The sequence below is a fragment of the Echinops telfairi genome, unplaced genomic scaffold, assembly GCF_000313985.2.
Source record: "Echinops telfairi isolate 266 unplaced genomic scaffold, ASM31398v2 ScPeMD7_7407;HRSCAF=8445, whole genome shotgun sequence".
Classification (NCBI taxonomy): Eukaryota; Metazoa; Chordata; class Mammalia; order Afrosoricida; family Tenrecidae; genus Echinops; species Echinops telfairi.
This window is the reverse complement of record NW_022111307.1, coordinates 6,824,790-6,846,747: the sequence shown is the minus strand read 5'-3', so window position 1 is coordinate 6,846,747 and position 21,958 is coordinate 6,824,790. Positions and strand designations below refer to the sequence as shown.

The following is a 21,958-nucleotide window of genomic DNA, read 5'->3' as shown; positions in this document are numbered from 1 at the left end:
TGAGCATAGTTTTCTCCTGTGCACCGAAAAGGTGTCTTCTTGCTCCCTGAACACATTTTACTGGCATCACAAGCATGTCTCTTCTGGGCTCGTCCCTGTGGCACACCACGAGCTCAGCCCACCCAAAGGCTGTCGCCCTGCCCCTTCTGCTCAGGTGCAAGTCCACTTCCACAGTGGTTCACGCCTTTGCCTTCTGTATTGCAGCATGTTCTCCCCGACCCTCGGGATCACCAGCTGTAAGGAGTTGTGTGGGTTTTGCTCTAACTTCTCTTTCTCCCACCCGTTTCCCCCACCGGGTCTCTCTTTGGCTTTGAAACCCCAGTGGCTTTTCCCTATCCAATCCAGATTTGAATCCCCCTCGGGCAGGAAACACGCACCAGCCAGGGCTGAGATGCCTTCTCCCCAGGGTGGGGGTTGATGGATGAGGGAGGGAAAGGGGCCGCCTCGCCTATCCGTCAGTAAGGCTTTCTGCTTGTCTGTGGTCTTAGGCCCCACCGCTGCATCAGCAGCTGCCAGTCTTACTCGACTTTCAGCTCTGAGAACTTCTCCGTGTCGGACGGGGAGGAGGGAAATACCAGCGACCACTCCAACAGCCCTGACGAGCGAACTGGCCAGCGGGAGGCCCGTCTGGCCGAGAAGCTGGAGGACCTGCTGTCGCAGACCCCGGAGATCCCCATCGAGATATCCTCGCACTCCGACGGGCTCTCGGACAAGGAGTGCGCCGTGAGCCGCGTGAAGACGCAGATGTCGCTGGGGAAGCTGTGTGCGGAGGACCGAGGCTACGAGGTGGGGCTTCCCTCCCACCTCCTCTCAACGCCGTTCCCTGCCTGGGCCTGTACAATAGTCACTGCATATGTCAGACACGGTAACTGCCTCGTGACGTAGGTTAACAGAGCTCCCGGAAAGAAGATCAAAGCAGGCCAGTCACTGTCCTCCAGTCAGTTCTGACTCACAGTGACCCCTAGGACAGGGTAGAACTGCCCCTGAGGGCTTCCAAGACGGTCACTCTTTACGGGAGTGGAGAGAGCCTCATCTTTCTCCCATGGAGCAGCTGGTAGGTTTGAACTACTGACCTGAGAGCCCAGTGTGTAACTCCACCAGCGCAGTTCCTTCTAAATGATTGTCAGGAGCCCTTCATTTCAAGACATTGACTCCAATATTCCCTCCTCCCACCCCCTCACCCCTGTTTTCTCGCCCCCCCCCCATCCCCCAACATTTTCTCCCGACCTAGATCCGGTGTGATGGCTCCCTCTCTGGGCCGCCACTCTCCCCTGGGTTTTGCTAGCACAGCACAGGCGCACACATTTTACACACAGTGCTGCCTTTTGAAAAGGACACTGGGAGATAGCTCACCTTCTGTGCAGACAATTGGAGTTCAATGCCTGATCAATGCCCCTGAACTTGCTATGATGTTGGACATCATAGCTGGAACTTCCCGCCTCAGACATTTTTGGCAGAAAGCTCTGACAATGAACAACAGTGGTTCAGACGGGGGAAACCCCAAGCTAAGTAAGGTTAGCCCAGTGAATACAGACCGGTGGCCTTAAGCATAGATCGCACTCTTGTAAAGAATTCTCTCTCTGAGGGTGAACTGAAAACAGTGGCTCTAAAGCACAGAGGGGAACTTTGAGGGGCAGGAGCCTGAATGAATGACGGTGAAACCACGTGACTGCAGGTCGTGAGACCAGCGGTGAAGGAAGGAACAGATGGTACTGAACGGCCCATGGAGAAAAGGTGAATGGATGGGTGTTTGGTGGTGCACTTGGCTGCCGACAAAAGTGACATATTGGAAATCAATAGCTCAATGACCCACAGTGGCCCGATCCCGTTGGGCCTTCTGAGAGGGAGACTAGCCGAATGTGTGCCAGTGTGCACCCTGGAACGACACCGCCTAGCGAAAGCCCCAGCCCCTTACTTTGTGGCTGTGTGACCGTGGTCTATAAAATGAGGGTGACAGTAGCACCTCCCTGCTATGGTCGTTATCACAAGGGTTCACAAGGTCAGCAGCATGCAGACTCTCACACTTGCAAACACTGTGCAAGTGTCCTCATGGCCTTCGCCTTTCTGTCCTCTTCTCCCTAAGCCCCAGGGGGCCAGCGCTGAGGCTCCCCGCCCTTTGTGCTCCTCCCAGCTCCAGGCCCGCCGGGTGAGAGGACCCAGTGGTGCTCACTGAGCGCCTGTGGACACGCATTATGTGTTCTTTTCTCTTGCCTTTGCAGAACCCTATGCAGTTTGAAGAATCGGACTGTGACTCTTCAGGTGGCGAGTGTTCCGACGCCACCGTGAGGGCCAATAAGCACTACAGCTCCGCCACGTGGTGACCAGAGAACGCTCCCGACTGTCCTGGCATTTCAAGCCCGCCCACCCCCAGACTCCTCCCTCTCTCTCCCTGCCTTTTGTCCGGGAAGAGTGTCCCCGTCTTTACCACCCCTAAAAACGAGCTGCAATAACAGGGACATAAGACTTCACAAACCTCTGGAAAAAGTATATATATATATAGATGTATATCCAAATGAAATTAAGTCTCACTGAACATTTCAATCAAGAATGGCAGGGATCTATTTTATTGAATATTCTAGCTACTGTAACATTGATATTTATTTTTGTTTGATGTTTTAACACTTTGTACTGTAAAGAGTGAACTATATATGACACACAGAGAAAGAGAGAGACACCAAAATTTGTTGGAAGGGAACAAAAGAACGAAAGATGAAAGATGGATGGAATGTAGGAGCCACGTCCTGGACCCTATGGGAACTGTGGGCCCAGGGATGATGCTGCTGCTGCTGCTGCTGCTGCTGCTGCTGCTGCTGCTGCTTGAACAGGGAGCAGGTCTTTGAGCCACACGTGACTGAAGAGCAAGGGCAGGGCAGACGGAGAGCGCTGTGGAGAGACTTGGGAAGAGCCAAAGAAAAAACCGATTCCAGGCAACTTGTGAGCAAATCACATTCCGTTCAGCCAGCTTGTCCAGCTGGGTGATGGGAGTGACCGAGATGCTTGCACAAAAGGTCTCTAAGGTCATGCCCTCTCTTTAAGAGGAAAGCAAACGAAGAAGGAACCCCACGACTGATCATGTGGAAGCTGTGATTTCCGAAAGTGTACCCAGCAATTGGTAGCCAGCCTTGCAGTTAGCGGTAGATCTTGTCCTTGGCAAACACTTCCCTTTTCAATGCTGTCCTTGTGGTGACCTTGACCAAGGTGTGGACTCGTCAGGGTCAAGTGCCCTTTTCTTGTACCTTGCGTCTCCTTTCTACTTACCAACCACTTCCTTGAGGGGAAAGAAAGGCGTGAAGGATCCCAAAAAAGAAAATCCACAACAGTGTTAGCCAAGCCAGTGTGACATCCCTAAAAGAACCTTCTCAGAACGTCTGGCATCCTGCTCTGGAAGCAGCCTGCTGTCTCCCATCGCAAGCGGCACAAGCTGGGGAGGCAGCTGTGGCGTCTGTGAGCCTGCCTCACGGCCACTGGAAAATCAGGGCCCTCGATTGTGTCTGTGAACACACTCTGCCCCGACGAGTGTCGTGAAGTGACCGCCCACCACTGTCAGCATAGGGGCGACAAGAGCAACTTGCAGAAAGCCACCTCTCTGCCACGGCAATCACGTTGCGGTAAAATCCTCCTCTTCGGATGTGTGTGACTTCCTCTGGGTCCCTAGGATCCGTCGTGCAGTGTTCCGCAGCAGTTGGCTTTGGAAATCAGCGCAGAGGAACTGATGCCGATGAGGGAGATTTTAGTGGTTGGAGGGCCTTCCTGCCTCCATGGCCCCTCACTGGCCCTGCAGAGCCCCCAGCGGCCCTGCGGGCTCCCTGGGCTTCGATAGGAGCATTGTACCTAGCCTTTGTGTACACGCAGGTGTTGGCCTATTGCTAGTCTCAGTTTACCAGGTGGGTTAATGTGAAACAACCTTTCTAGGCTCAGGACTTGCACCAGAGGCGAGACGCGTGCATATCCCGTATGTGTCTGGCATTCAGAAAGATCCGAGCGCACAGGCATCGAACCCTTTCCAATGCAGATGAAAATGCCACCCCTCCGCTGGTTTCATGGATTGCATCCGCCAAAAAAGGAAGCAGACGGAGGGGGGTGGCGTTCCCGCCGTTGCTTCCGTTGCGTGTCCGAGCCCTCCATTTGTTTACACTTTATGTTGAGATGTGAGTTTTATCATGTCGTGTCTTTAATTTATAGCTCTTAGCGAGGATGAAGGAAAACGTTTAATTTATTCAGAGTGCAGTATTGTTTGCATTAAGTTATTCCATTTTGTATAAATTCTGTAGCTGGACTACATGAGCGATCTTAAGTTATGGCATTGCACTCATCACCGCTATTTTATTTTGTAATAATTATTGTCATTCTCATTTTCTGTGGGTCAGAAGGTGTGGTTGACGGTATCGCACAATGATTGTGTTTCTTGCCAACGATGAATGATGTGATTTTGGGGGAAGGGATGGACGCAGCACTGCTGTTGGGGGGGCTCTCTCTCCGCCCCGCAGTCCCTGCTTCTCTGTGCACCAGCACAATCACGGGGGTGTGCTTGGCCCTGGGCCTAGGCATGCGCACATCGTGACTGACTTGATCAGGAAGGTCTCTGGGTGGGAGGTGGCAGCGTGAATGGACAAACAGTTCAATTGCTGTAAACTTTCTCAAGTTTCTTAAGAAATAAAATCATGGGACTCTATTAGAAGCAACGAGAATTATTTCATGCCCCGAAGGGCTGAGACCTACGGGTTTTTTTTCCTGGGACACGTGGGTTGGTTAGTTTCAAGAAGTGGCTGCATAGTTTATCATCTCTCTCCAGGCCCCACAAAACTGGCCGTGTTTGCCCCTCTTCTGGTACAGGAAGGCAACTAGATAAGAAGAGACACCCAGAGGGCCCCACAGAACATGCCGAGCTGCGATGCCATTGTCTCAACTCAAGTTCTAGAATGAAACCCTGCCCTTAGCAGGCGTGTCGCGCTGGAGAGTGCGTGGAAGGCCCCGTGTTCTAACCCCCATCTTCAGACCTCATGGTCCTGTGGCTCCCTCTGGACCAGTGCTCCTAGAGAGGAAGACGCTACTACCACTGGGTCCTCGTGTCCTCTTTCTGTCCAACATGAAACATTGACCCGAGGCAGCTCACACATCTTCAGTGGTGGCCGAAACATGAGGCCCCGAATACATGACACCTCATCGTTTGATCCGATTTCTCCATTCCCATCTTGGCCAGCTATCATGATAATGCCTCCCACTGTATCTGGATTAATGGTCATTAGGATGTTAGGGTGGTCGATAGTGTTGTCTTCACTCACTGTACATCGAGTTGAATAAAATCCCATATTGAATGGGTTTCTTTTGTGTAGGGGGGGGGGCAAGGGGGGGGACATGAGGGCATTTACAAAGGGAAAGACCTCCTTTATCCCAACCTTCACTGCCTGCCTGGGAGTGACCAGGGAAAACATGAGTTGACATGTGTTTGAGAACAATCCCACAGGCCTCTGAGAAGTGTTGACTCGGGAGCCCAGGGAATTTAACAGCTAATCCTTCAGTTCCAACAACTGAACACCCGTGCATCACGGGATTTCATGCTTCCCCGGAGGCTGAACGTTGGACCCCTTGGGATAAGTGTCCACATTCACTTAGCCTCTGTTTTTGGCTGACTGCAAGATGATGATTTTTAATTTGTGTTGTAGATGAGTATTTGGTTCCAATTTCCATCTATTTCTAGATCACAGCCTCTGAACAGCAATTCCCCATGAGATTGCCAGCCCAGGGGCTGAGAAGCCTGCATCCACTTTGTAATGCTGATAGACTTCAACCCTCCCCACTGCTGGCACTCACTAGGGCCAGATGGGGAAGCACGCAGGCGCTGACCAGGCGCTGACCTCGGGGCTCCTTACAAGGACATTGTCAGGAGGGGTTAAATCAGTAGGAGACATTCACTTTAGGGTCTCCTTGCACTCAACTTCCCCTGTTTCTCTTGGTGGGTTACAAGTTGAGCTGCTGATCCCCAGTCGGTAGTTTGAAACCACCATCCATGGGAGAAGGATGAACTTGCTCCCGAAAAGATTTGCAATCTCAAATGCACCGGGGCAGCTCTACCCTGTCCTGCAGGGGCACTCTGAGTCGGAATAGATTCAATGGCAGTGAGTTGGTTTGGGTTTTTGACCCTTACACCGATTGGGTAACTGGGTTTACCTAGAACCAACCTCTCCCTCTCTCTCACACAGTGAACACTGACATCCTTTCTGAGGGACTGCCTCCTTACTAAGTAAATGATGTACTCTCCTCTTTTCCCCAGGCCCGCACTTCTCTAACATCTTCTGTCTTAAACCTTTCCTACCTGACCTTCCTGGAACTACATTCTGCAGACTAGGACATCATCTTTGAATTCCAAGGAATTCTTGCCCTGCAGCATGGGATGCTAGATTCTGCTTGCTTTTTTTGCACACAAAAAACTGGCCATGTACTGCCATCTCCCAGCTGCACCCCAAATACCCCAAACTGGCCTTACTTATCAATCACTTGACTCCTTCCTTTGGGCTCTGGATGCTGCCTCGAAATCCCTCACAGCACACCGGAGCAGCCAGTCCCACTTGACTGGAATGGGTGTGCCGTGGGAAAGTGTGGACCAACTCAGCTCTAGGCTCTGAACTAACTGCCGGGGCTAAAGGGAGGACGAAGGGGTCGGGTGGCGCAGTAGGCATAGCAGTGAGCTGCTCACCACAAAATCAGCGAGTTCAAACCCATCAGCCGCTCTCCTGGAAAAAGATGAGGCTGTCTGCTCCTATAAAGACTTACGATCTTGGACACCTTTGGGACTATTTCTGCTCTGTCTTGCAAGGTGGCTATGAGTCAGAATCAACTCAATAGCGGTGTGGGTGGTGGGAACAGGAGGATGACAGGGGCTCACCAGTCCCAGCTCACTTAAGAATCCTTCCTGGACTGGCATTGTCAGAGGAAAGGCCACTTCCCTCCACGCACTGCCCTTTGGGAGTGGAGGTTGCCAATTCCAGTCGACAAATCACCCATCGCTGATGGGTCGTGATCCAGAATGTCTTTACCTCCCCATCGTGTTGTGTTGAATGCACATGTTCCTCCTCACTTACGTCCAGGTGTAAGTCCCCAACTCTGAGAGACTCGTGTCCCGAAGCACTGTGACACTCTTTTCAAGACACTGGCTTGTCCCATCCGTGTGAATTCGGTGCCTTTCCAGGCCGGTATGAGTCTGCTTCTTTGCTGCTCTTACTCCTTGCCCGAGTGACACTCACACCATCAATGTCAACCACCTCACAGCCCGGCACCAAAGAACCACATCAGGCTGGAATGTTACAGGCTGCCAAGTGGAGACCCTCATGTTACCGCTCCAGGGCAGGTGGCAGAAGAGGGCGCTCTGCAATCACCACGCTACAATCGGGGTTGGCTGCTCTGTGCGCAGGGCGTGGCCCCATGCTGTTAGCCAGGGTCCTAAACAACGACGCAACGACGCTCCCTACAGCACCCCAGAGCACGCGGGGACACTGGCTCCTGGCCCCAGGCCATGGTTGTCCACAGACCAGGACAGGGTCCTCCAATGGATCAGGGTGGAGGGCATCCCCGGCAGCATGTGTGAGCTATTAGAAGACATCCCTCATGGACCCTGTCAGCTGGAACACCCCCCACCACCACCACCTCAGAGTGACCACTTCCCAGACGCTGGAGGGGGAAGACCCACTTTGACTCCTTACCGCAATGGCTGGAGTTCATCAGCTGGGACAAACACTTCTTTTTCACGCTTAAATTCAAACATGAACGCCCCGCCTGTCTCCCCTGCGGTCTGATCCTGCCAGTGCGCCCGCTCCCCAGGTGGTTTTCCGATGCGGTTTGCACTGAATGAAACTGCGGCAATGGGAACAAGAGTGCAGGCTCGGGAATTAAAGTGCTCTTCACTGTGTTTGAGGGGAAGGAGATTTCGCCGGCTCGGAGTCCTATAGCCAGGGAAGTCAGGTGGTGATAGGCACGCTGGTGTCCCGGGCTCTTTTGCTTTAGACCCAAACAGCAAAGGAAGAGACAATTAATTGATCGATTGATCGATCAGCAGTCTCTCATTACAGCCTCGCCTTGGGTGGTTGCCTCCAGCGCGTTCCTGCTGCCCTGCTGGGGGCTGTTCCTCCATGGTAGCGGCTCCCACTGTAACAGGAACTTGGAAAAAAGACCAGCGTGCAAACCTAGCTTCCAGTGTCATGCTGATAGGAAGCAGACTGAGGGTGGAGAGTTCAAACACCACTGAGCTCGTCAGAGTTTCAACCAACCATGATTGCCGCCGTAGGGGAGGTAAACAGTTGCAACAAACCAGCACCACACAGAACACCTGTAGCCATTTATTGGGAAATTGGCTTCCTGTAAACTCACAACTGAAAAAGGCACATTGTTGGGAAATGGAGGCAGGACTCTCTGAGGACCCCGAGAGAGGGCACAGGACACACCAAACTCCTGTGTCCCTCCCTTCCCCTCCCCAGAGCAGGGCCACGACTTCCAAGTCCAATCTGTCCTTATCCCATGCCCACACAAAACATTTTTAAAATGAACTCTTTGGTGTGGAAGGGTTATACCAGGTCCATAAAACACCACGTGGGAATCCGGACTTCCTACTGAACAGGGGTAATCCCAAGAACTCATATGGAACAAGAGAACCAATGAAAGCTCTTGACAAGAGTCTTGGCTGAGCCAAGGGCAAAACCCAGTAGAGGATGCCAAGGGGCCGCAGTCTGTCAGGCGATGCTGAGCAACTCGTGCAGGCTGCAGGTCACAGAGCTCCCTCTGTCCCCGGACCCATTAGCCCAGAGCTGTGCCAACTCGGTCCTCCAGCCACAGAAGCAACGAGGGCTACAGACCCTTGAAAACCAACGCGTACTCCCAAAGCCAGAACCCAGAGGTTTCTTCTGGAATTAAGAGATGCGTTATTTCTACAGTTCTCTTGGCTAAGGACAAAACGAAAAACATTTAGAGTACGGTGGCTTGATATCCCAGTGTGCTGACTGCATCCTAGCAGAAGGTTCAATGGCGCTCACACAGAAAGGGCAGATGAGATGATGGTCATTTGACTTAGCTAGTCGAGGGCCATCACCCACCGGGACGGGGAAGGCTAGCTCCCTGGCGGAGTTCACTCCATTCCAACGTGATGGTCTATGAGCCATCAGCCTGCGTGTCAAGATCGGCAACCAGGAGGAGGTTTGCTATGCGTGGTGCCATCTGTGAGGACCCACGGCACGCCAGCAAGCACGGGGCCTCTGAGCTGCCTGCACAGAGTCTTGTGCATTTTGTCAGTTTGTTTCTCTGGACTTATGGAAGAGGTAGATCATCAACACAAAATGACATGAAGAACACTCTTCAATAGACAAACAGAACTGATGTGGGTGCACGGGGTCGTCTATCCGCATCATGCCAGGGAGGGTCTAACGGGAGGTCCTTGTCACAACAGCCTCGCCTTGCCAGGGGACCCTCCCAACCCAGTCACCCAGTCAGTTCTGACGCAAAGCCACCCTCTCTAACAGAGCAGACCTGCCCCCTTTGTTTCTGAGGCTGTACATCTTAACGGGAGCACAGTGCCTCATCTTCCTCCAGTGTTGGGGCTTGAACTGCCAACCTGGTGGTAAGCAGCCCAACGCCTCGCCCGCTGCACCACCAGGGTGCCCAGAGAAGGGCCATCTGCTTGCTCTCTGCGGCAGCTCGAGGGTTGGCATGAGGCAAATACAACAGACTCTCCTGAGTCCCTTGCTAGTTAGCTATCCACAGACAGCATTTTCTAGGATGCCATCCATTTCCCAGAACTCCCTGCCAGAGCAGGGCTAGGTTGAGAACAAACCTGATATAATTCACCTTCTGCAAAACAGTCTTTTATAACAAGGCCTTGCCCACGGATGAACAGTGTCCAAATCATCAGTTTCCGGTCATTTAAAAACAAGGAGGGGCTTTAGAGGACCACACCCATGCCTCTAATGTCCAGTCCACGGATGTGGGGGCCAGAAAACCCAGATCACGTGTCTTTTCTATTTAGATGATTAACGGTGTTTGCTTCTCTCACACGCAGGTGTTTCTGGCTGAATTTTTTTAATGAGGGTGCCCGGAACTAAGACCACCAGGGCAATGGCCAGCAGCTTCAGGATGGTTTCCCAGGAGAACAGAGCATCCAGAGAGGTGACTGTTGACAGGATGGAGCCCGTCTGCACGCAGATGAAGTTGTATGGGATCAAGCCTGGAAGGGGAAAGATCCTGTTACTCGGAGCAGAAACACTTAGAAAAAGAACCTTGCCAAGCAACATCAGAAATTCAGACAGACTCCAGTTTTGTTTTGTTTTTAAATCATGTTATTGGGGGCTGGTTCAACTCTTATCACAATCCATCCATCCATCCACTGTGTCAAGCACATTTGTACATTTGTTGCCATCATCATTCTCAAAACATTTTCTGTCTACTTGAGCCCTTGCTACCAGCTTCTCATTTTTCCGCTCCCTCCCCCACACCTCCCTCCCTCAGGAACCCTTGATAATTTATAAATTATGTTTTCATGTCTCACACTGACCGATGTCTCTCTTCACCCACTTTTTCTGTTGTCCGTCCCACTAGGAGGGGTTATAGGTAGATCATTGTGATAGGTTCCCCCTGCCTCCCCCCCCTTCCTCTTACCCTCCTGGTATGGCTACTCATTCAATATTGGTCCTGAGAGGGTTATCTGTCCTAGATTCCCTGTGTTTCCAGCTCTTATCAGTACCTTGTACATGCTCTGGTCTAGCCAGATTTGTCAGGTAGAATTGGGGTCATGATGGGGGGTGGGGAGGGAAGCATTAGAGGAAAGCAGTATGTTTCATCAGTGCTATGCTGCAGCCTGACTGGCTCGTCTCCTCCCCATGACCCTTCTGTAAGGGGATGTCCAATTGCCTACAGATGGACTTTGGGTCTCCAAATTTCTTGGCATAGATGAGAAATGCTTGTTTCCCATGAATTCCTGAAGCCTTGGGCACAGCTTGAACTTCTTCTTTCAATACCATCCATTCTTGATCAAAGGCTACATCCCGAAATGGCTGAATGTCGACCGGTCCTTTTGTGCAGGGACACTGTGTGTCCCTTCCATCTTTTCTTTGGATGGTGCTTGCATCATTCAATATTTTGTCCACAGTATCCTTCAGTATTGCAACTCGAGGCTTGATTATTTTCTTCAACTCTTTCAGTGTAAGAAATGCCGAAGAAGGTTCTCCCCTTTGCTTTTCTAACTCCAGGTCTCTGCCCATTTCATCTAATACCTTACTTGGTCTCCGCGAGCTGCCCTTAGAAACCCTTCCTTTAGCTCTCTCTCTTCCTCGTTTCTTCTGTCCACTGCAGCTTCTCCGGGTCCGAGAGCAAGTTTCAGGGTCTCTTTTGACATCCACTTTGGCCTTCTCCTCTCCTGACCTTCTGCGCTGTCACGGACGGTGTTCTTGGCGCCATCGCACAGCTCCCCGGTGTGCGAAGTGCCCGATCGATCCTGGAGAGCCTCTGAGTGCAGGTGGGGTATATGTAAGGCTGTTCTTTGGCTTTCGTGGGCTTGTTTTCATTTTCTTCAGCTTCAGCTCTTTCGAAATACTACTTCTCATGGTCTTCACTGTCCCTGCCTTCTCTACACGGTGATGGGACCCACTGGGATCCCAAAGGACCCCATCATCTGAAATAAAGTCTTGCACTGCACGCCTAAGTTTCTGGTTAACTAGAACCTCTGCTTTAAAAGTGTCCCCACCCCAGTGATTCTGATGGATTTTGGAGCTCCTGATAATCCAGGCCATTTCTACAGGTGACGAACCACAAGCTCACAAACCAGTCTAGGTCACAGCTTGTCGGACTGGGGCAGGGGGTGTTGGGGTCTTCCTAAATCCAGAGCTACTTAGCTCAGCTACCGGCTGACGTGACCTGAGCTGCTGAGCCTTCCTGTCTGAAAGGACATCTGACCAGTGTGATCGGTGGTGGACCTTGCTTCAATATCTGTTTCTCCCAGGCCTTCCCTACTAGTAGCAGCTGCTCAGCCAGATTGGTTATTTTTCACCTGGAAGCCCTGAGTTCTCCTTCCCGCCATGATCTATGGAAGGTTTACTTCAGGCTCATAAACTATACTACTTATAGGTTGAAAAAAAATACTGATGCCACAAGAGATTAACATTGAGACTTTAGGAATTCACTCGTCCAGCAGATTGCAAACCTCAGGTAGAGCTCCTGCTGGGGTCTTACTCCCCGTGGACATTGGGGCCTCCTGGGAAATCTTAAAAACTGTTGGTCCCAGCACCCCAGCCCGAGATTATGACTTAATTGTTGTGTGCAGTGGCCTTAATGCAGGGACTTTTAATAGCTCCCCAACCGATTAGCAAAGTTTAGATTAGAACCGCTGACTAGGGAATGAATTACAAAGCATATTCCTGAGGCCTGTCCCTAAGATTCTGATTTGCTATCTCTGGGGAGAGGCGCGGATAAGACTCCATTCTCCACTCTTAAGCAGCCCCTTGACTTTACCATTCGGCTCAAAACGGTCCACAGTCTGCACTTCGGGAAGCACTGCTCCTGTTCAGCCCCTCTTGGGCCGAGCAGCCCATTGTGAGGCGGGGCCTCTGCATGTGCTGCTGTGGATGACTGGCTCCAGCGTTTGCAGCCGCGGTCTTCGTAACCTCCCACTAGTGACTGGGTAGGACTGTGCTCAGGGGTGTGTGGAACTTTAACCTGGGAGTGGTCACTCTGCCACCAGGCTGGGTTTAAAATAAGCCCTTGCAGAAGCAGGAAGGAAGAGCCAGGGTAGGGGAGCACGTCCTTTGGACCATGAGATCCTTGCCCACTGGACCTCCTGGGTCCAGGAGACAGAGCTGGGGTGACAGAGGCTGAGAGATGTGGCAGACAGGCGGTGGCAGCATAGCAGCCACACCAACAGCATGAGGCAGAGTAGTGGGCTTCACAGCAAAGAGCGTGCCAAGTTGAGCACCTATGGGCAGGCGGCTGGCTTGCAGAATGGGGTCCTTATCCGGGGGAGCTACATTCACTGATCCACAGAGCTACAGCTGAGCACTTCACGCTGAGGCTGATGGTGGAGTGGGGTGCCTACCCTTTGGACATCTCTTGGCAGCACTTGAGGGACTGTCTAATGCCTTTCCAAATTGGGCGGGAAACCAAGGGGCCGTGGCTGAGAGGCCAAGGAACCGAGCCAAGTGTGCTCACGGGCATGTCTGGGAAGAGGCTCCGCACCCCACTGCACCCTGCTAACTTTCCATCAGCCCCGTCATCGTCACTGTGAGCATTGTCGGTGGTTCTGTGTGGCCCTTACAGTGACTTTCCAAGCCCAGCAGAGTAGCCGAGAGGCCTCAGGAGGAACGGGGGTCAGGAAGAAAAGGTTAGAGTGGACACCTGTCTGACATCAGCCTTGAGCTGAAGTTAACTCTTAACCCCTCCCACCCCCCACCCAATGAGGTCAGTGGTCAGACGTGGCCCGCACACCACTCTTAAAAGGAAAGTCAGAGAAAGGTTAAAAGGTGAGCGGGAACGCTATGCTCCGCCTCAGGCAGATCGGAACATGGGGTCACAGGCAGACAGGAAGGCCCCTGCCCACACAGCCTCGACCAGCCCCACTGCTCCTGCCCAGGCGGATGCCACACTGCCTTCTCCCCGCCAGTCCCAGGTAGCCGGTAGCTCTCAATGCATTTCATTTGTAGGAGGAAAAATGCTCTTCTCTCCCAGTTTCTTGTGCTGCAGCTTGAGTGGGTTGAAAAGCAGGCACCTGTACTTTGCACCCTGGGGAGCTGGTGCTCTCACAAGCAGCGGACAACTCCCCCAGCCCCGCCCTCCGCCCTGGAGACCCCGCCCCCGACCAGCAGCTTACCAATGAGCACGGAGAAGAAGAACTGCACGATGGGAATGTTGAGGATCGGGGCTGAGAGGTTCAGGAACCAGTTTGGTGTCATGGGGAAAAGTCTCAAAAACAGGAGGAAAAAAAACAGGCTGTTTCTGTTCTCTTCCACCTGCAGCAAACAAGGCCCAGGTCGTTAGGGGAGCAACCGTGCCTAGGTTTGTGCCCGCGCCACCAGGTGCTGTCAAACGCTGCAGACTCTGGTCCCTATTCTTCTAGCAACCCGCCCGAGTTGAGGCCCCACTTGAAAACCGAAGGGGCAGAGGCTCAGAGTCAGAGCGGGAGCTTGGGTCTGTGCCATCTGCAGCATCTAAAGAGCCCCTAGGTCACTGGACCACAAGCCCCGTCCAGACTGCCTCGGGGAGAGCCCTGGGCCTGTGGGCATGTGGTGGACGCTCCCCCACCTCCCAGCTCACCCAAGCTGGCTCCTCAAGCCCCCTGGGGACTTGTAGCTTCATTTGCTGCCACTGTGTTCATGTGACAGTCTCCTTTGACCTCCGTGTGCATTGAGAGCTCCGTCTCCCAGCAAACTCTTGGACACCAGGATGACCTCGTCAACAATGGTCACCCTCATCCGGATGATAGTCCCTAGAGTTGTCTTATCCTTGTCCCATTATACACTTCCTCAATGTTCGCTAATGTTCCATATATATATGTAAATACACACAGAATTAAATGTAAGTGTGTATGTTTATATATATAAAAAAGAACCCCTAAGCCCCAGGGTCTCGCCCAGCAAGAGACATCCGGAGGAGAGCACTCGCTGTGGGAAACCCCGCTCCTCACTCCCCTCAGGGCCTACGGGCCCAGCATGTCATGTGCCCTTCCCTTACCTTTCTCTGCAGCAGGGCCACTTTCTCGGGGAAGTAGGAGACCACCAGTTGTTTGCCAAAAGCACTGGAGAGCAGATAGCAGCATGTGGCCCCCACTGAGGTCAGCACGCAGCACAGCAGAAGGCCCAGCCATGGCCCGAACAGGGCCCCAGCTAACACGTTCTGTGAAGAGCAACGGGTTAGCCATGAGCACATGGGGCAGTGCCGCCCGAGCACCAGTGTCCCGGTCCAACCGTGAGAACGACAGTCCTGGCCTGGGACTCCAGCTCTAAGGTCGGGGTAAGGGTTCGCACCTCCGTGGGTAAGAAAGCACTGGCCCCACTTTACAGGGGAGAGATTTCGGTGCCTTGCAGGAGATAACCCAAGGCAGAGGCCAGATTCCCCCTGAGCTGGGTGGGCAGCCCCCAGGAGGGGCAGGATCAGCTCAAAAGTGAAGACAGGGCACAGGTAGCCCCAAGCATCGGTCCTCAGCCTCCAGACCTGCCCTACTGCCCTGTCTCTCTTGGCATAGACACTGGGTGTATTTTTCCTGTTTCCAACAGAGAGACTGAATTCGTGGATCCAGCCTGATCCCAGAATTCAGATAAACGGTGGGGCAGGGAGGGAGCAAGAGAGAGGGGGCCTTTCAGGTCCTCTGGCCATTTCGCTCCCTCCCCACTGTGTGCCAGCCCCTTTACCACGCAGGGCCTCTGCACCCACCATTTCTGTCAGTCCACTCACGCCACCATCGCGGGGGTCTGTCCGATCAAGGAGCCTCTCCATTTCTCAGATGACTAAACAGGGCTGGAGAAGCTACAAGGATTGACAATGGCCACCCAGCTGGGGTTCAAACTAACTACTCAAAACTCCAAAGCCACACTCCCTGCCATCGCGTCAGTCCGCCTCACCGCGACCCTGCAGGACAGGGCAGATCTGCCCTGTGGGTTTCTGAGACAGTCACGCTTTAACCGGATGGCCTTCCAGTGAGCAGCCCAACACCTGCCCATGCCATCTGAGGCGCCGCTCAAAATGCCCCGGAGAGGGAAGAGCACGTCCCTTCTTGACCCTAAAGGACAACGTACCCGGCGTGCCTGGGAAACCGGGCCCTTGTCCAAGCTGTGCTGGGAGACATCCCAGCCTCTTCAGCTCAGCATCACCGGGAGCCCTCCAGCGCGTCCCTGGGCCGGGCCCAGGAACGCAAAAGCAGAGGCTAAGGAACAGGCCCGCCCGCCCTCCAGGAATTCGCAGACTAGTGAAGCAAACAGTGTCTCACAAAGAACAGCAACTTTAAAACAGTGCCAAACCAACCTGAAGAGCTACCAATACCAAACCAGATTGTTTTTAAAAATGTGAGATATTTATAAAATAGAGTCTTGGTCAGCCATAAAAAGATATGATGTTCTGATACATACAACATGCGTGATCCAAGGAACATATGCTGGGGACAATAGAAGTATCATATGATCCTACTGACATGAGAGGCTGCTGTGTAGAGTTGCTTGATTCATGGTCACCAGGAGCAGGAGGGGGTGGTGGGGGTCATTCCTCAAGGGGACATCGAATTTCTTGAAACAGCCGGGAGCTCATGAGCTAAGGACAGCAGAGGTGGCTGCACCGCATGATGAATGTGATCAATGTCCCTGACTCACACGTGTGAAAAGTGCTGAACTGGCAAGTGTTGGTTACATATATTTTTAGTATCAGATCAATATATTGCCAACAGCAGAACATTATGAGAATTCTAAGAACAAATGTATCCAGCCCAGAGCGTGTGTGTGAAATGCCACTTTCCAAAGCCATCAATGCCTTAGAAACTAAAGCCCCATAACTAAAAGTAAAGACAGACCCAGCCCTGCCACCTGTTTACCACGTCACCTCAAGGCAGTCACCTGTAGAAGCATGCCCATAGTAGTCTTATAAGGAAGATTAAACACACCCACTCCTGGGTGTATTTAGCAGCCTGGCTACCTCCCAAATCCAGTGGTTCTGGGAAGGATGGCGTCACATTAAAATGGATGGCCACATCACCTCCCCCTCACCTGTGCTGTGAAGATCCTGCTGAGCCGCTGCCGAGGGCACCCGGCTTCTGCCACCTTCCCCTTCCCACAATGCCCCAGGGGAGCCTGGCCTTGACCACTGCCCACAGGGCGGGCCACCAGTCTTCCAGGACCAGAGTGGTCCAAGTGCCGTTCCCTTCCCATTCTGGGGCCCAACCTCTTGGGCCCTCACCATATTGTCAGGATGGGTAGCCCAACTCAACCATCCAACAACCCCAACACACCCCTGGAGGCTTTGTCAGGGGCAGGAGGCTCCCACTCTATAGCCTGGAGAGAATGGGTGCTGCAGCCCACCGCTGATCCCCCCCACACACACACAGTCGCGCACTGGGGTTCCTCCAGCTCTCACTGGGCAGCCTGCTCCTCCCACCTCCATGTTCCCATGAGAAATGAGAATCAGAGCTTCCTCAAAGGCTGTGACAGCCAGGCCTGGCCTGCCCTTCACCTTAAACTGCAGCTGCTGCTAGCCACTCACCTGCCCAGGTAGTCTTCCCCACCCCTTAGCTATGTCCACTCAAGAGGGGGCATCAAGGAAGCATATAGGACTGCACAGGTGCCAGTCAGCTGATGTGGGGTCCCACAGGCCCTGGGACCTACGCCCCCTCCCCAGGGGTCCTTCTTACCATAGCCTGTCCCTGCTGCCTTTCATGACTGGAAGCTGGCGATTCCATTTCCTCCTGACCTCCGTCTTCTGGGGGCACCCAGGACCCATGGGCAGCATCCCATCTCCACCAGGCTCACTCCAGCCCCCTTTCCTCTGCCTCGGACCCTGGTGGCCCCATGGAGACGAGGCCCTCCGGCCACTCCAGGCAGGGGACAACATGCAAGACTGGCTTCCTTCCTAGGCCCACTGGGCAGGCAGCTCAGCGTTTGGTACTGCCAGACATGTGTCAATACTTGGACAGATTCCTCACTACTGCTATCAGCAGACAGGTCACTAGGAAAGCTCGGTCTCTGGAAAGGACAGCGTGCCTGGTAAAGCAGCACATCAGGGCAAAAGGCCAAGACCTGCGTTGAGATGAATTGACAAGGTGGCTGCAACAGTGGGCACCAGCTCAATTGTCAGGGTGGTGCAGAGCCAGGCAGTGTTCCCTTCTGCTGTGCACAGGGCCCCTATGAGTCGAGACAGACTTGGCAGCGCCTAGTAACAACATAGAAGGCCTGGTGGCATTGTGGTTATGCATTGGGCTGCTAACCGTTAAGGTTAGCAGTTTGAAACCGCCAGTTGCTCCACGGGAGAAAGACGAGGCTTTTGAATCCCATAAAGGGTTCCCGTCTCAGAAACCCACAGGGGAAGTTCTACCCTGTCCCGTAGGGTGGCTATGCGTCCGAGTGGACTGGATGGCAGTGCCTTTGGCTGTTTCCACAACAGAACTGCAAAACGTCAGATAACAAGGGTCATTATCTGAGAGAGGCCTAAGGTCATGCAGGTCGAGCAACTAAACCAGTGACACAGGGGAACGGCCAACAAACAGAAACTACAGCCGTCTGTCCTTGGATCTGTAAGATCTGCAGCGTCTGGGCCCCTCTACAAAGACAGAAAGGGTGGTGGCAGGCATGGAAAGCACTCTGGGCACTGACCAGGAAGCTGGAGCCAGGGATGGCAAAGCCTTGTTTGTAGAGGTAGGTGCTGCAGAAGAGCAGGAACACGTAGGCCTGGTGCTCCTTCCCGTACTCTCGAAGGACCTCGGAGAGCTCCCGCAGCTCGGCCAGGTCTGAAGGGAACCACAGTGACCTGGGGGGTTGGTGAAGCAGATGGGAACGTGAGTTCATATCAGCCTGACTGTTACCTTTTCCCACAATTTGTCTAGCAACTTGCCGATGCGCTGACCTGCTGCGAATACAACATGAGCCCAAGATGTTGGGTGGCAGAGACAACAGACAGAAGGGCCCTGGTTTTGCCTGTGTGACCCAAGGGCTGGAAATAAAACCAAATCCAAAAACGAGAATGGTGTCAGAGCTTAAATTCAAACATCCCATTTGCAAAAGGCTCTGGATGATGGCAGAAGCCCCAAATCCATTTGCTGGGTCCCAACGTGGATTAAGTCCCCATCTGAACAACCCTGCTATCAGACAGAGAGCATTGTAATGTCAAAGTTAGGTTAAAATGTATTACTCTACCATTTGACCTCGCCTTTTAATACACTTTAAAGTTGTTTCATGACTTCTGCTTTCTCTTGGGGTGCAATTTTTCTGTATCTGTCTAGTCCAAGTTTTTTGGGTTTGTCTGTTTGTTTGTATGACTTTCTATATAAGAAATCCAGGATAGGCTGATCTGTAGAGACAAGAACTGGACAGGGACCTGACAGAGGACAGTGGAAGGAATGGGGAGCAAACCACAATGAGTATGAGAAGAAAATGTTCTGAAGTTGATTGCACAAGTATTTTTAATAGGATTGAATGATTCAATTGTGTCACATGTAAAATGTTACTGCCAGACATGTAACGTACTGATAGATAACACAACAGAGCAAGGGGAGCAAAGCGACGAAGTCCCCGAGGAATCCCAAAAAGAGACCTCTGACTTGGGGGGCCCGGGCTTGGCACCTCATCAGACCCAATTGGAAAACATTCATAAGGGCCATCAGACAGACCTGGAACTATTTATAGGCTTTTTTTTTCTTTCCATATCTATCTATATAAGATAGGCAGGATTGTTTACAATCCCGAGGAGAAAACAACAGAACCAATGGTTCCAGGTGGCCATGGGAGAGGAGGAAGTGGGGGAAAGGAAAGGGGGAGCCAACAAACCCAGGGACAAGGGAACAACAAGAGAGCTAAAACTGATGGCGAGGAGGGCACAGAATGCCTGGTGGGGTTTGATCAAGTGCAATGTAGCCAAAAGGAATTACTGAGCCAAATGAAAGTTGAACATGATAGTGAGATAGGAGAAAAGTAAAAGGAGCTAGAGGAAAGAATTAGGAGGCAAAAGACATTTATAGAGGTATGAATATAGGCATGTATATAGGTAAATACTCTCTGGGCTTCTTTCCACGTTGAAAACACAGTCTGCTTCCACATTTCCTATCTGAGCTGAAACCTTGGAGCCAGAACATTCTTTGATAAAGAGGTTTGAAACTGGATCTCTCTGTCTTTTCTGGTCTTTTGCCTTCCCCCTGTTATGGACAAAGAGTGACTTTCCCTGTCTTTTGCACATGTACAAAGCACCATATGACACGCGGGCAACCCCACGGCTGTATCTGCCCTGCATGGGAAGAAACAGGGAGAGTCTCCTTCGACTGCAGCACAGAAGGCATGGGCATGGAACACCGGCCTGCAGCAGCCACGAAGGGGGCCTTGCTGGCCATGGAGAACCAGTGGCACAACTGAAGCTGGTCTTGTTCTGTCTCATGAGTACAGAGCTTCCCCAACCACTTGTCAAGCATGTGGTTTGAGTCATTTGTTGTTGACCTTGGGGACTCAGTTTATCTGAAAAATGAGGAGCTAGTGTTGGAGAACCATTAAGTTCTCTCTTGACACTCAGATTTAATCATCTTTTCTGAGGAAGCAAATGGATTCATCATCAAGTAAGTTACTAACATCCTACATATCCTTCCTTTTAGAGTGCCCCCACTCCTTCCAAGCTTTAGGTCAAGTGCAATTCACTCTTCACATTGCTCTTGAGATACAAACAGGTCAGTTAAAGATTCTCTAGGCGAGCAAATGTTTTGAGAATGATGAGGGCAATGAATGTACAAATGCGCTTTACACAATTGATATATGTATGGATTGTGAAAAGAGTTGTATGAGCCCCTAATAAAAATTTTTTTTAAAGATTCTCCAGGCACACATATCTGTCCCACATCATAAACGTAACTTTCTGAATAATTAAGTCAGGGTTTGACCCACCCCCTGTAGCTTATCCTGCTCTGAATCTTGCCTTCCCTGCACTCTGACTCCTGCTCAAGGGTGACAGTGTAAAGTCTACTTTGCCTTTGAGAGCTGCACAGCCGTTCAACCCATCAATGGCCAACTTGAATAAAGTCTACTTCCCATCAGACGGTTTCCCTTAGTATGTCGGACACCCACAGTGTCCCTAATGTTCAAATAGCATCTGCTGACAACGCTAGGTGTCAGGCTCCCTCCCAGGCACCCTGAATGTCTGCCACACGACCAACGCGCAGGGCCAGTTGTATTCGAGAAGGGGGAAGGTGTGGACAGGCAGGTTAAGAACTAACTGATCATTAACTTGTGATAATTTGAAGCCGTCCCCGCAACATTTCTCCAAAGGACCGAATGACTCTTAAGACCCAAGGGTACACCTGGTGCCGGAGAGGGGGAGGCGAGCAGCAGGCCGGAGTGAGGTTGGTCCGAGGCTTGTCTGCAGGGTCGGCGCCCACACCGGTAAGGCGCCCACCCAGAGGCACCTAACGCGTGCCTGGGGCACATTGCAAGCAGCCCTCACCGGACAGGTGCCACCAGTCCAAGACAGGGAGGGGTGGCCCAGGGCCAGACCTGGACCTCCAGTCACGGCAGGGAGCCCCACATCCCAACCCGAACATCCTGTTCCCAGACCCATCTCGGAGCTCCCAGCTCCCCGAACCCGAGTCCCCGCCGACCTGCCACGAACCTGCCTCCAGCCTCCTCGGCGGAGCCCAGTCTCGGCCCGCGGGGCAGCTGAGTCGACAGCAAGTACAGGGCGAGGGTACAGCCGGCGAAGACCAGGAGGAGGCCGAGCAGGGGGCGCATGTCGACTGCCGCACCGCGCACGCCGGGCCGCGCGGCCGCCGGAGCCTGGAGCAGCGTCGGGACCCGGCGCGGGGCGGACTGAGCGCGCGGAGCGCGTTCGCGGACGGACCGGGGCGGTGCCCGCTGCCAAGCCCCGCCCCTCAGCCCTCGCCCCACCCATCTCCCCGCCCTTGCCCCGGGCCCCGCCCCTCGGCCTCGCCCCACCCACTTCCCCGCCCTCGTCCCTTGCCCCGCCCCTCCCATCTCCTGGCCCGGGCCCGGTCCCTCGCCCCCGGGCTCCACCCTCTCATTTCTCAACGCGGATTTCAGGAAAAACCTGTCTCCCCAGCACCTCGTCGTGGCCTTTTCCACGTCGACTCCTGCGTTTTTCTTCACGTATCAAGCATTGAACCCGCAGCGGGCTGGCAGCCCCCTAGCCATGCCACCCCTGTCCACGCCGGCTGGAACGAGGCAAACGCAGCCAGGGGAGAACCAGAGGTCCAGTCGTCAGTTACGTTGACGTCAGAAATCATGGGAGCGACCTTGCGCTGAGCGTCCAC

General features: G+C 52.9%; 2 protein-coding genes across 3 annotated transcripts in view; one reads left to right on the top strand and one right to left on the bottom strand.

The window, feature by feature from the left end:
* The window catches only part of MAP3K13 (mitogen-activated protein kinase kinase kinase 13), a 172,247-nt gene extending 167,383 nt beyond the window's left edge, over window positions 1-4,864 (top strand). For both annotated transcript variants that reach the window (XM_045296414.1, XM_004713425.2), the window contains 2 exons: window positions 489-786; window positions 2,220-4,864. In XM_045296414.1, the coding sequence (XP_045152349.1) occupies window positions 489-786; window positions 2,220-2,321 (400 nt within the window). In that variant the 3' untranslated portion in view covers window positions 2,322-4,864. The remainder of the gene's footprint in view (window positions 1-488; window positions 787-2,219) is intronic.
* A 4,959-nt stretch (window positions 4,865-9,823) lies between these two features.
* On the bottom strand, window positions 9,824-21,419 carry TMEM41A (transmembrane protein 41A). Its single transcript, XM_004713424.3, has 5 exons — window positions 21,301-21,419; window positions 18,312-18,465; window positions 14,695-14,856; window positions 13,835-13,973; window positions 9,824-10,204 (listed from the first exon to the last, which is right to left on the bottom strand). Exons 1-5 carry the CDS (start codon window positions 21,417-21,419, stop codon window positions 10,011-10,013), a joined length of 768 nt encoding a protein of 255 aa, XP_004713481.2. The 3' UTR covers window positions 9,824-10,010.
* Between the last annotated feature and the right edge of the window lie 539 nt (window positions 21,420-21,958).